At 51.8% G+C, this 13,812-nt stretch overlaps 2 protein-coding genes across 9 annotated transcripts in view; one reads left to right on the forward strand and one right to left on the reverse strand.

Annotated features, from left to right (window-relative positions):
- Positions 1–13,812, forward strand: part of LOC144147213 (uncharacterized) — a 115,582-nt gene that overhangs the window by 3,101 nt on the left and 98,669 nt on the right. For 2 of the 8 annotated variants that reach the window (XM_077679295.1, XM_077679289.1), the window contains exon 1: positions 11,254–11,548. The exons of 4 other annotated variants lie outside the window; for them this stretch is intronic. The gene's annotated coding sequence lies outside the window, so the exon portion shown is untranslated. 2 more of the 8 variants (XM_077679296.1, XM_077679291.1) reach the window with 2 other exon arrangements.
- On the reverse strand, positions 1,854–11,138 carry L(2)k10201 (zinc finger protein 511 lethal (2) k10201). Its single transcript, XM_077679297.1, has 2 exons — positions 10,489–11,138; positions 1,854–2,128 (listed from the first exon to the last, which is right to left on the reverse strand). The coding sequence occupies exons 1-2, from the start codon at positions 10,953–10,955 to the stop codon at positions 1,915–1,917; spliced, it is 681 nt and encodes a 226-aa protein (XP_077535423.1). The 5' UTR covers positions 10,956–11,138; the 3' UTR covers positions 1,854–1,914.

The following is a 13,812-nucleotide window of genomic DNA, read 5'->3' on the forward strand; positions in this document are numbered from 1 at the left end:
GGATGCGACACGGCCAGAAACACTCGACAGTGAAAGGGTTAAAGGTAGAACATAAGCGCTTCAGAAGAGGTTATGGTACAAACAGGTGACCTGAAAGAATAAACTGTTGATGCACTAGTGATGCACGTCAACAGAGCTGGCAGAAGTCGTTCGGAGAGAGGTTTGCTGCATCAGAATACAGTTGACGACCGATAATTCGGGCTTCCCGGGGAAGGTAAATAAGTCCAAACTATCAACTCTCCGAAGAAAAAGGGATGAACAAAAAAAATCATTTAGGTCTTAGGGCCCCAGGTGATAAAAGAAGTTATCGATGCGTTTCTACACGCACTTCCACTTATGTGCAACCAAGTCCACCTGGAACTCCGTCAATGCGGCATGATCGTTGTACGCTGATTTTTTGAAGGCGAGGTCGTAGTGCTTTATAAAGTTCTGGAGCCAACCATCACTTAATTTAAACCCTTCTATGCCAAGTCGAAGCGCAGGGTCTCGGCCTTTTGCTTCAAAAGGTGGCCGGAAACGTGAACATGTTGAGCGACGGCAGTGTTAAGCCATTTGTCCAACGCTTTCTCTAACTTCCGATAAAGGCCTTGCTGCTCCCTTTTCTGTTCCCTTGCAGAACATCTCTCAGTCGTGCCTAAAACCTTCTTATTTTTCATCTAATTCGATATGGTTTGTTTAGAAACACCGAATTCTCGGGCAGCTTTGACCTGCAAACGGCCACTCTGCACTTATTGAATGATAGCCTCCTTCTTCGTCACTGTCAGCGTTTTGTATTTGCCGCGTTTCATCGGCATGGTCTTCGGCGTGGACTGTGAAGGAACTGTAGGCGCCACTTGACACAGACTTCTTGGAGACAGCAAGCCACTGCCTAGCATGCAGAACTGAACGAACAAACATTGAGCAGCAGGACGACATAAAGAATGCAAAAAGACAAACAACAGTATGGCAATAGTGCGCCAGCGGCCCGTGTGCGGGGATACCGGAACAGAAAGTCATGATCGTGGTGTTCATACGACCTCGCAGTTGAGGCCGTGCCTCCAAGATTGGCGTTTGCAGTTATAAATAAATCTCCGAAGCCTCACAAAACCAGGTCTGATAGATCACCAATTACCTTTTTTTTTTTTCTGAAGCCGAACCTCGTATCGTCGAGGTGCCAGAGATAATGGCGGCCGATTCGGCGTGCACGACAGTGAGGAACAGGGCCCGTATTATTGGATGTAGAGCTGGTGGTTCTCCGAAATATCAGTCATCTTTATACATTCACTCTATGGGGCCACTGCCGGTGCTGCGGACCAGTCCGAATTGCCGAGCCTGTCCGATTTATCGGTCGTCAGCTGTACCTGGGGGGCCTGCCATCTTGAGGCCAAGGGAGGATGCCTGGTCTTACCGTTGCGTGTGGCCCCAACCCCCTTTGAAGTCACCTGGCCCAAGCCCTGTGTAAGGCCCAGAGAGGAATATATCTTCATTGCTACTTCAAGTGGGTTGAGGGCTCCCATAGGAAGAATCGGGTGCAAGAGTGACGGCTTCGATGTGGTGGCTTTGACGAATTTATTGTGCCTGTCCCTGCTGACCCTCACATGAACAACATGGTCATCGAACTCCGACCCGCCGTTGTACGAACCATTTTGTTTTGTGCATAAAGCAAGTTCTGAACTTGCTGCACCAGTCGTATGTCCTGCGCTTTTCTTTGTGGTTTCGTGTTGTAAATATTTGCGCTGTTGCCCTTTGACTGCATGCCCTTCAGGCTCCAACATTTTTGTACTGCAAATATTGCTTTTTCCCCTACGCTTTGAATACCATGCAGCCTCCTTCGAAGGTCCTAATCACTCTGAAGCTTAACAGTTTTTAGAAAGCTTAACAAAAAGGTTTATTGCAACTTCTTTTTTACACAGCACTTAGAAGTGCGCTGTAAAATCAACTGTTGTCCATTAGTGCTTCCTCCACGTCCTTCATTTCGATGTCCTTAACTGGCTTCCGTGGTGCAGTCGACAAGGCACGCCTATGCCAAGCAGGTTGAGAGCCATGACCAAAGCAGACTTGTTTTGGAACGCCACCACGCTGCTGAGATGGCTTGGCTGTGGGCTTTCTTTCAGGCTCCGGTGGGAAATAGGCGAAGTTGGCAGGGTACCTGTGAGTGAAGAAATATGGAAACAGTTGGGCCTAGATTGATGGGCACAAGATTGATTATGAGGTTTAATGCTCCAAAGCTACACAGCCTATGAGGCTTGCCGTAGTGGCGGGCTGCAGATTAATTTTGATCACCTTTGGTTCTTTAATGTGCACCGGAATCTAGAGCACATGGGCGTTTTCACTTCCATCAGAGAAGCGGAAGATAACCTACCCAAACCTATTGAGGTGCGTGCCTAGCCTCAAGGTCTTTGATGGGCACATGTACACGACATGACACTACACTGCACAGCTGAAGAGCCGCAAATCTGGTTAGCATATTGTTAATGCCACTGGTGGCACCCACAGTACGGACAATATCACAAGCATTACTGAAGTCCGAATTGTGTACTTGACTCATATTCGCACCAACAACCTTTCCGTGTAACTTATTACTTGTTGGCCTCGGAGACTATGGATAAGTTAGAAATAATTTGAACAAACTATTTTGCAAAACAACTATTTCGCAAAACAAGACGAAACTTTGCTGGGTGTGTACTCAAACTTAATGCTGACTTTTAACGTGCATTGTATTTGGGTGGACTGAACTAGTGCAAATTCAGATCACTAAAGGGCTGCAATTTTTTAGGGGACTTTCATTTTTTTGTAAGTGTGGGGGGTGTAGTCTTTGGCATGCCAAATCAGCAGTTAATTTTACACCTGTAATCGTGATGATAATTACAGCGTTAGAATAAAATTTTGTGCAAGTGGTGGGTCAGTGAGCCCGCGACGCCCATGGCGCTCGGTGTCGCGGGCCCGCTATTTCCCCTTCGCTGCCAGATCGGTGCAGCATTGACACTTGCGCTGGGCTTCATGGCCTTGTTTTGCTTCCCGGGTTGCTGGGTCAGCACGGTGGCAACGTTTGCGTTCGCTGGCATGAGTGCGCCCTCATTCTTTCACTGCTGCTTGCAGCGTTATTCCTCATACCAATGCGCGATCTGCTGCTAGCGTTCTCTTTCCCTTCATGGATTGCCAACTGCATCATAAGCATGTGGCTGTGGTGCATTTTGCCACAAGACCCCAATGTTCCTTTTCCCTTTGTGCCTTGGCGCCTCTCACAGATAGTTTCTTTTCCACATGCCCACTCCATGCTTCGAAGAGTTTTCTGCTCGCTTACACACAGACGGTTTGTACTGGCCGTAGTCAGTTTCGCTGTAAATAAAAAAGAAACGTCACAGGTCACGGACGCTTGGCAAGCACACGAGAACCGAAACAGCAGCTGACGCTTGCTGCATAGCTGTGCTATCTGTTAAGAAATAAAGATGTGCAGGCAGGGGGCGACAGTAGGGGAAGAGGAAGAGGAGGATCGGGGCGCTCGCTGCCTCGCTAATCGACTCCATCACCGTATCGGAAGCCAGACGCTGTTCTTCTTTCGCTACACATTTTCTGGTGCCGTGAAACCAGGGAACCAGCGCACGAGCGAATCTACATTCGACGGCGCAGCAGCTCCGAGGCACGCGAGGCTTGGATACCTTCGTACTGCTTTATCCTGGAATCCTTGCCCTCGGCTGCCGCCCCTTTCGGCTCGTGCCCAAGCCCACCCTCGTCCCCTTGGTATTCGCAACCCCAGCGTCTTGCTTCATCGACTGGTGCCATGGACGCTCTTTGTATTCACCGAGATGTCCTGCGAGCGACCGTCTCCGGGACCATGACAGTCCTCGATGCCTTGCTGCGGAGTCAGGCAACAACGGCCCTTCATAGGCAAAATGTACTCGACGTCATCTTGCATGACCAGGTGAGCCTTCACCAGCTCGACGCCTAAATTCAAGCGAACCTGACGGATGACGAATTCGAAGCGAACATTTTGAACGCGATTGACTACGATGAACGGATCTGCGCCCTGCAAACGCGCGTGCGCTCTTCCGCGAGCCACGACTTGTCCGCAGGCCCCATCCCGCAACCTAGGGCAGCCCTGTTTTCTACCTGCAACGCGACTTCGACCCTCTGCTCGCCTCCCGAGGAGGCGCGGCCGACGGTGTCCACAAAGGTCACGGGTGACATGCCGCCTGCTCAGGCAATGACTGTTGCACGGGTAGAGAAACACGACGACAAAGAGGGCGCTGCGCGTTACAACGATGCTAAAGAAGACCCTGAGAAGCTCAGCCTGCGAAAGCGGCTCCTGCGACCGCCCTACCCTGGTGTTTGCGTGATCGCCGTTAAGGAGAAATCGCAGGGACCTTGCCAGGACCTCGCTGTCGCCTACGAGACTATTGTTTCCGATACGTCTGACCGGCCTTGTTGCAGCGCTGGCGTCGCTGACACGGCTCTCACTTCAGAGACGTCACCACGCCCCTTCCGGAATCATGACATCGCTAATTTGACTACTCGTTTGGAGACAACCGACCGGCCCTGTAGCGAACTTGGTGTCATCGATGCAACCCCCGTTTCAGAGTCGTCCATGCGACACTGTGGCGACCCTCGCATTGACAACTTGACTACCGCTCTGGAGACGTCGGACCCGTTCTGCCACGGCCCTAGCGTCGATGATGCGACTCTTGTTTTGGAGACCACCGAGCTTTCCTGTTGTGACCTTTACGTCGGTGACGCACCTCTCGTTTCGCAAGCAGTTCAGCAACGCGGTTTCGAGTCGAAGATATTTTCATTGTGTCCAGAAACGAAAACGCGGTTCGTGCAGAAGATGGACTCGCCTAAGGGGACAACGAATTGCCTGCTTCTCCAGCGCTCCGTGAGCGAGGTTCGACTCCAGAGGCGAGCAGCGGCCGCTCTCATATTATCCCGTTGGCGGCGACAAATCCACGCGGCGACAGAGGACGGTTGCTTCCATGGTGGCGACCCCTTTTCTGGCGAGCACGATTCCATGCTGGACGCGCCTTTCTGCTACGCTTACGTGCCCCACCAAAGCAAAGTCTCCTTGTCCGCGGACAAAACAGCATTGTTACTTCAGCGCATCGATCGATTTGTGGAGGCCGGACAGGATATGAACACGACCACAGTGACACTGCATTCGCTGCATTTTCTCTGGGCACTTGGCTGCCTGCATGATCTGTTTCCTTTCGATCCTGGCGGGTGCCTTCTGGCCGAAAGCCTTGAGCATGGTCTTTTTTCCCGGGGGACCATATGAACACTCGCAGTCTTCACCTTTAGCCCTAAATAACTTTGATACAGCAGCCCAGCAAGCGCTCGTTGCCCGTGACGCTGGCTATAGACATGTACCGAGATTGACGGCACCAAGACATCCAGCCAAATGCGCCAATGAATCCCCCAGCCAGCCTGCAAGCATCGCTACTGTGGAATTATGTGCCACCGGAAGTCGAACAACTGCTCGTAGTGAGGCCCGGACTTCGCCACTTCCCGTGCAGCTGCCAGCTAGCTCCCAACCAACTTGGCGGCGGCGGGAGTATGTAAAGAAATAAAGATGTGCAGGCAGGGGGCGACAGTAGGGGAAGAGGAAGAGGAGGATCGGGGCGCTCGCTGCCTGGGATCGACTCCATCACCGTATCGGAAGCCAGACGCTGGTCTTCTTTTCGCTACACTATCTATGCACGAAACAGGTAGCGCACAATTTGTGTAAGCGAAAGGCCAAAAAGATTAAGGCTCTGTCTCCTTGTCTCCAGCAAAAAACAATAGCCGCACCTTAGCTCAGCTGGGCATGGTTATGCAAGTGAATAACCAGCTCGGCACAAATGGACCATAGTCCTCGCTCCCTCCTTCGATTGCACAATGGCTGAACTGAAGCACTGGCCTGGCTGCAGTACGAAACTACAAGTCGCCAGAGAGAGCGGTGCCTGAGGGGAGGAAGTGTGAACACCCTTGGTCAATCTACAGGTGCCGGTTAACGTACACTCTTGGTGTGGGAACTTTGGACTGCCTGCAGTGTTTCCTCTTCATCTGTACGTTATCACCAGCATCATTCGCTGATGTGCCAGCACTTTGTTCTCATCTTAGCAACTACTCATCATCGTAGAATGTGCCCCACTTCTTCGCTCGAGCGTCCTGAACAAAAAGGACTCTCTGAACACCAGTCTCTCGGGTGAACCTCGGCAGTGGTGGGTCATGTGGTATCGTTTCAAGATCAAGCAGTCACACACAGCGAAACTTGCTGGACTAGGTCAGTAAGGCTTTCACCTTAAAACTCGGTGCCATTCCCCTCAATGAAGGTGGATGGCCAGCGGAACTGTTTGTGGGTTATTGGTTGGCGACTCTGGCGACTCCTGCCTGAACCACACCGTCGCGCCAGGGGAGCATTCAGTGGGACTGCAGCCGTGCAGACGTCTTGGCGTTTGGGGTCCCACAAGCATTGCGCTTACACTTGGCATAAAAGGCTGATCGTTGTGAACGGTCTGCTTCCGCCGCGTTCCAGCCCATTGCAGCCTTTTTTTTTATGAGTACGCTTCACTGTGGAACACACAATGTGGGAAAGCCAATTTACAAAGGGCTAGCTTGCACCGATGCTCCTACAGTTGGCTTCACTTCTAAACACAAATGCACTGCTGGAAAAAATTTTAAGGGGCAGTATGGGCCTTCTCATATAAGAATATAAGGTGCCATAAACGAACAGGGGGAAAAAGGCAAGGGTGCGCTTACGGCGGTACGAGAACCCATTTGGTCAGCCATGGCATGTATAGAAAACACCGGCTTGAAAACTGAGAGAACAAGGGGCTTCTTCCGTCCTCTAGTGCAATGAGTGGGGCTGTGTGATTATTGTTCTCGGAGCCACTACATGTACCTAGGTGGGTAATCGGAGTAGTAGAGCCCATTCTGTGATAGAAATATAGGGTGTACGCACTGGACTTTCGACCGCACGGTGGCGCTACCCTCGCGGCGGCACCGACATCGTTTGTATCGTTGCGTTCTGCTGCACGTGCAGTTCGCATCGCGACACTAAACGTGGCATTGGCAAGAGCGTTCGTGTAGGCAGTGTTTTGTCTGCGTTATTCATGGGTTTGCGAATTGCTTGTTAAAAGGAGTAGCCAGCATTATTTTTGCTTCAAAATTCAGGACTGCGCTGTTCACGCTTCCTACAACTGCAGACCGTACGGCAAACGCCAAGCGCATAAGTTATTTGTTTTTTTTTCCCCGCTGATTTGAAGCGAACGCTACGGCACTGTTCGAATACAGTCTGACTTTATGTGACGAATTCACAAAGAAGTTATCGATAAGGCTAATCAGTATTTTTTTTAGTTGCTATAAGCGTACTCACAATAATAATTTGGACACTTGGTTAATTCAGACATTCTCTCCGGTCCCATGAAATCTGGATTAACGGGGTTGTACCATAGTTTCCACATTGTCTAAAAAAAAAAAAAACTCGGTGAAATCTTTGCTACCCCAGATGGAACCTGCGCCACTTCCGCATCTAATTTCGTCGTGTATGTACCTTGAGATCGTTTACACACAGGCCGCTTGCGTAATTGCTCAACCTCATTGGGAGCTCAGGTGAAGGACGGTCATGCGCTCAACGTATTAGAACACCGTCTCACATATTCCTCAAGAAGCACGCAGCACACTTTCGTGGCACAATAAAATCGACGCCTCGTTTCACTTGCCAGCACGACATAAAATATAATCGCAGCATTAGGTGGAGAAACTTTCCTCGCTCGAGTTGTAGTCACTTAAAGCAACGCAAGAAATAAGGAAATCACCGTACAGGGATAACACCAAGATAGCGCAAAGCAAGCTATGTTAAGTGGGGGACGCATATCTGTCCGAGCAACATAGTTTCCGACGCAGCACATCAAAATATCTAGCAGGTTGGAAGCGCGCGGGAGTGGACAATGCGGTGGGTCATCTGGTAGTCAAACCCGTTGCCGGGACGGAAACGCGTGAGGGGATGCGTCCCTTTCTGTTCGTGTGTTTGAACCTTTATCCACGCCTGTCCAACCGCACAAATGGAGTCAGCGCTGCCGTGCGGTCCACTAGCCAGTCATACACCTTATAGGGTGTATTCACCGGGCTTTGGACCGCGCGGCGGCGACTCCATATTTGAGGTGGCACTCCGTCGCGCAGGCAGCACGTTTCCCGACATGAAACGTGGTTTGCGGCATAGTGCTGGCAAGAACATTCGTGTGGATGGTGTTTCTTTTTGCGTGATTCGTGGGTTTGAGAATGCCTTGTCATAACGAGCAGTCAGCATTGTTTTCGCTGCGAAATTCCAGATGCGGTGTTCATGTCTCCTACAGCCGCAACCCGAAGCAGGCCGAACGACGAAAGCAAGCGCACTGGGTATTTTTTTTTTTTTTTTTTTTGCTGTTTCAAAGCAAAGGCCACGGCAGTGCTTGAAGACGGTATGATTTTGCGTGACGAATGCAACTGTCTGACGGTTTGACAGGCACGGCCAGCAGCGTGCATAACCCGGTTTGTTTCGGCGATTTCACACCATCTCGGTGTCATCCCCATGCGCCGATTTCCTTATTTCCTGTGTTGCTTGAAGCGATCGGGCTCGAGTTGAGAAAATTTCTTCACCCAAGGCTGCGAGGACATTTGATGTGGTGGTAACGTGCGAGATAAGCTGGTTTTACTGTGCCACCCAGGCACGTCACATGCTTCTTGAGGGGTAAGAGACGGTGAGGTGCTCTGGCAACCATGTTCTGTGCATTGAACGCACAAAGGTCATCCATTTGACCTCCTAATGAAGCGGAACAATTTTGCACAGGGTCTGGGTGGAAACCAGCGCGAGCTAAGTACGTGATAAAATTAGGTTGGTGGCGACGACAAAGATCCCACTGATGTTTTTCAAGTGTTTTCCTTTCGGTAAAGACGAAGCGGAAATTATAAGCAGAACAAGATTATGGAAGACGCTTTGGCTACTTCGAAAGCAGCACAGAGACAAGTGACAGAGTGCTCTAGTCGTCCCTGCATACGTTTTCATCTCTGCGCTGTTTTTGAAGTAGTCAAACTGTGTACCCAGCGTCAAGCTTTAGTGTTTGATCACGTAATACGCTTGGTCATTAGAGTCGAAGGTGACGAAGAATTGGATGACCACAATTACCTGCGAAGCGACATTGCATGTACGCGTGTGTTCACCTCAACACTCGAAGTAGCCCATGTTGAGGCTGGGAGCCCAGTATGGTCTGTCTCATCCATAAGGCTTAAAGTATGCCAGCCACCTTAATATTTGTTAACATTTAAAGCACTGTGTAATGTTTCAAACATGTGGCGAGGTGTGAGGTGAAAGCTCTGACGCCCATCGCCCCAGGGCTCACCTGAATGAAACGAGCTCCAATAGATTCAGTACTGATTAGCCATATTATCGATAACTTCTTTGGGAATTCGTCGAATGAAGACAGACCGTCTTCAAGCACTGCCCTTGCTTCAAAACAGCAAAAGGGAAAAAAATACCCAGCGTGCTTGCTTTCGTCGTTCCGCCTGCTATGGGTCTGCAGTTGTCGGAGACGTGAACAGCGCATCCGGAATTTCGCAGTGAAAACAATGCTAGCTACTCGTTACGACAAGGCAATCGCAAACCCACAAATCACGCAGAAAAAACACAATCCACATGAACGTTCTTGCCAGCAACACGCCGCAAACCACCGTTTCGCGTCTGGAAACACGCGGCCAGCGCGGCGAAGTGCAACCTCAAATACGGCGTCGTTGCCGCCACGCAGGTAGTGCCGCCGTGCGGTCCAAAGCCTTGTGAATACACCCTATAGGATTATCAAAGTACATGTGGCCGCAAGGTTTTTTGTGTGTGTGTGTTTGTGTGCACATTTATCATAAAAAATAATGTATTTCAGTAAGCCGAGGGTCGTAGATGTCTAGGATGCACTGTGCTGCTGCTCGCTTTCTCTAGCCAGAAGTTGTGCCTTTTAAACGGCTCTCCTATTGGCTAGTCGCTCGGGGCACTCCCTGGTGATGAGCGATGTTTTCTGGCAGGCCAGAAACGAGCGAAGCGATTTTCTCTGAAGCGAAAAGTTGTTTGTCGCTGCCCATAAAGGAGAATTGGCTCTCGTAAATAATGGGCTAACGAGCGTGCTCTGCAACAAAACTGGAATCGTGGTGCCCTGTCGCTAGCGTAGTTTCTTCAGTGAGCTAGTCAGCCATCATTGCAACGCTTCAATATGTCTCTCTATGTGATCACTGTTTACAATTCCAGAGCCTGAATTACCCTATTATAAACTTACTGCACTAACCCCCAAATTTGATTTTTCTGGGCTTTCTTAGATTGGATTGCACGTAGACGTCATGAAAGCATTGTCTGCTGCAGTGTAATCTTTTATGACTTAAGTGCAACAGAAGCAATGCTTAACCGTTTTATCGAATCTAACGAGCGTCAAACTACGCGCAAGTTCAAAAGCACTGGTGCCCAAAACTGGCTGCAGAACTAACATGCCGATTTTCGTGTTCCACGCGTTGTAGTAGTACCTGTGCACGTCCCACGCGTGCGCCCTGCGGTCGGACCAGCTCGCGAAGCGCTGCCGGCAGCCCTCGACCACGCAGGCGTACTTGGGGCTCTCGGCCGACGACGGCCGGGCGGCGAACATTGGGTCGTGCGACTCCGCGATGTGCAGTTCGAGCAGGTGCTCGGTGGGGAACGCGGCGCGGCACTCGAGGCAGGCGAGGCGGTGCCGGCTCGCGTAGTGCGCCTCGAACTCGAGGGCGCTGTCGAAGTCGCGCGGGCAAGCGCACCGCAGCGTCCCCCGGTGTCGGCGCTCGAGGGCGTCCGGGTCGCAGTCGGCGTCCAGCACCGTCGTCTTCTTGTGAGCGAGCCGCGCGCACAGATCGACGCCTTCGGCGAGCAGGAGCCGCACCTGCTTGCTCGAAAGTGCCGAAGACCTCCCGCTCGTCGTCGCGTCCATGTCGGAGGCTTCTTCAACGGTGTCGTCCGTCATACTGCGCGGATTTATTTCTACCCGTACAGCTTGTGAGTTAACAGTTGATACAAACTCACGCTCGCACCGTTTGGAGAGCACCACGTTTTTCGATTGTTGACAAGCAGAACTTTGCGCAGGTGGGTCGGTAGGTGCTGTTTGATGATGATGGCGATTACCGTCTGAGACATCCAACCCGATACGCGCTCGCAGAGCGGTCGTGTACTAAATGCAGTCGCTGTTGACCGGAGCGCCACGGCGACGGGGCGTTGTTGCGGCTGCTAGCGCAACTAAGGTCAACGAATCGCGTACTACGTAGCTCCTTTGTGGTGTTACGTTTGTGTTGTATGCGCACAATCGTAGGATGAACCTGCGGGTGGCATGCCCGTTGTTCTGCACGCGTTCCGTGTCGAAGTGTGTGTCCGTGCTTTCACCAAAGTACCCGTGTTGTGCGCTTCGCGGTAGCGGCAAGGGACTCGTGGGCCAGTCGAGGTTCAGATGAAGCAGGGAGGAGCGACAGTGGAGCTGCGCCCGCCGGAACGATCGCCGTCGGTGGCCCTGTTTCGTCGTGGAGCGTCCGCCGCGCTTTGCCTTTCTTTGTGGGGGCCCGTGTGGTGAGTGAGCATTGTGCGTGTTGCGTGTGCTGCCGATACGTATCTTGGAGGGTGCGGCGAACATGCGCTGATACGCGTCCGTAGCGCGCGCAGCGTTGCCCAACCGATTTCTCGGCCATCGCGCGCCCCCGGAGCGACATACGGGCGCTGCTTCGGTTGTGCGGCTCCGACCGCCACCTCTCGGGAACCTGTCGGGCTGCCTTGCTAGCGCAGGCGCCGCCAACGGCGTGCAGGGGAAGGACGCCGATAGCGGCGCTGGCGGAAGCGACGCGCACTGCGCAAGCTCACCACCATTTTGGCTGCGAAGCGCAGTTGCGAACGAACGCCGCCGCTGCTGTTCACGCGGCGTTGATTGCGCGTTTGACGTTTGTTGCGTGCGACGTCAAGTGCAGTTTCGATCGTGTGCTACGTGGGCGACCGAGTGTGTTCACCGCGGCGCGTCGGTGACCGTCCTGCGTTTTACGTCGTTACGTGTGAACCAAGAAAGAGCGGCGTCTCTCGTGGCGCTCCCTGTGAACTGTTTCGACGTTCCTCATTGGCGAGGGTAAGGTACTGCTGTGGTAGCCTGCTATGTGCTTGCAGAGCACTTCGCCAAGTCTTTCTATTGGTTCTCAGTGTTACATTGTTGAAGTATACACAGCCATTAGTGCTTATGTGGGCACCTAAGTTGCACTCATTAAGCCTATAAATGAGGCAGACAGGCACACATGCTGTGCCCGGCACCCATCTGTTGACGTCACACATGGCCACTGTGCAGGTGTGGTGCCGCTCTCCGAAAGCTTTGCCGCTTTCACAGGCTTCACCGCTCACCCATTATAATTGCTTACGCATAATGCAGGCATTGACAGTCCCTCGTTTCTCTTATCGAAAGCAACCAAACAATCAATTTCATCGGCAGTCAAGTGGTCAGCAAAGCAGTATTGAGTTCCGTCTGGGTGTACTTTTGATTGGTTAGTCATGTAGTGATGGCACTCTATTACGTTGGTGCAACACACCGCAAACTCTCCGCTGTAGTCTCGCAGTGACGCAACCCACCGCCGTGGCTCAGTAACTATGGCGTTATGCTGCGAGAGTTCGAGACGAGACGAAAGTTCGATTCCTGGCCACAGCCGCTGCTTTTCTGGTAGAGGCGAAAGGCGAAAACGTCCGTGTGTTCGAGATTTCGACGCACGTTAAAGATCCCGAGGTGGTCAAAATTAATTTGGAGCCCTCTGCTACAGCACGCCTCATTACCTGTGTAGCGTCGGCGCGTTAAACCCCATAATCAATCGATCTCCCGGAGATGAGGGTGCAAAGTTACCAATTGCGCTACCTCTGTACACTGCCGTTCCTCTTTGCCAAGGTGGATGATAATGGGCTCGAAATACTCGGTTGTGGGATCTCCCGCTGTTCCCGCCCACCTTTTGCCGCTGGCAAATAGGCGAGCTGTGTGTGTACCCGCTGCGGGGACTCAGTGGCCAAGGCATGCTCCTGCTTGCAGCGATGCAGTTTCAGTTCCTGCCGCAGAAATCGTTTTTCGATTGGAAGCGAAGAGCGCAATTGCTTGTGTGTTGAGACTTCGACACGTTGCAGACCCTTAGTGCTCAGAATCAATGCGGAGCCCTCCACTACGGTGTGCCTCATAGCCCAGGGCGTGTTAAACCCCCAAAATTTGTTTTTGTTTTTAATATTCTCAGGGCTTAAAATTAATGGAGAGCCCTCCGTCACGGCGCACCTGATATCTTAGGAGCAGCTTCATTGCTCCATTTGTGCGGTTTGGGAAGGCGCTTTGTGTGGTTTGTGCCGCCGCTGATGATGATAGATGCGTCAACCTCGCAAGGCTCGCTTTTTCGGAGGAAAGCTGTAAGGGAGAGTCGCCAAGAGCTATAGTAGGTATACGTAGCGTGTACTGACGTCACGATGGCTGCCATGTTGGTGAACCGCATAAACGGGAAGAGGCAGTGAACTTATCTTGTGTTCTCATCTCAAGCGGGGCTAGGGAAGCTGTGAGCAGTGCACAAGAAACGGCGGTGGTGACGTCATGGGCAAGCTTTGTATCGAGTGTATGCACTGGGCTTTCGGCCACGTGTCAGCGCTACTTGTGCGGACAGCACATTTCCCGACGGGAAATGCAGTTTGTGGCATGGTCTTGGCAAGAACATTCATGTGGACGGTGTTTTTTTTTTTTCTGTGTGTTCGTAAGTTTTCGAATGCTTTGTCAGAGAGTAGCCAGCATTGCTTTCACTTCGAAATTCTGGAGTGCACTGTTTGCGCTTCCCACAACC

This window comes from Haemaphysalis longicornis, unplaced genomic scaffold (genome assembly GCF_048455015.1).
Source record: "Haemaphysalis longicornis isolate Haplotype H1 unplaced genomic scaffold, Haemaphysalis longicornis Haplotype H1 scaffold_7, whole genome shotgun sequence".
NCBI classification, from domain to species: domain Eukaryota; kingdom Metazoa; phylum Arthropoda; class Arachnida; order Ixodida; family Ixodidae; genus Haemaphysalis; species Haemaphysalis longicornis.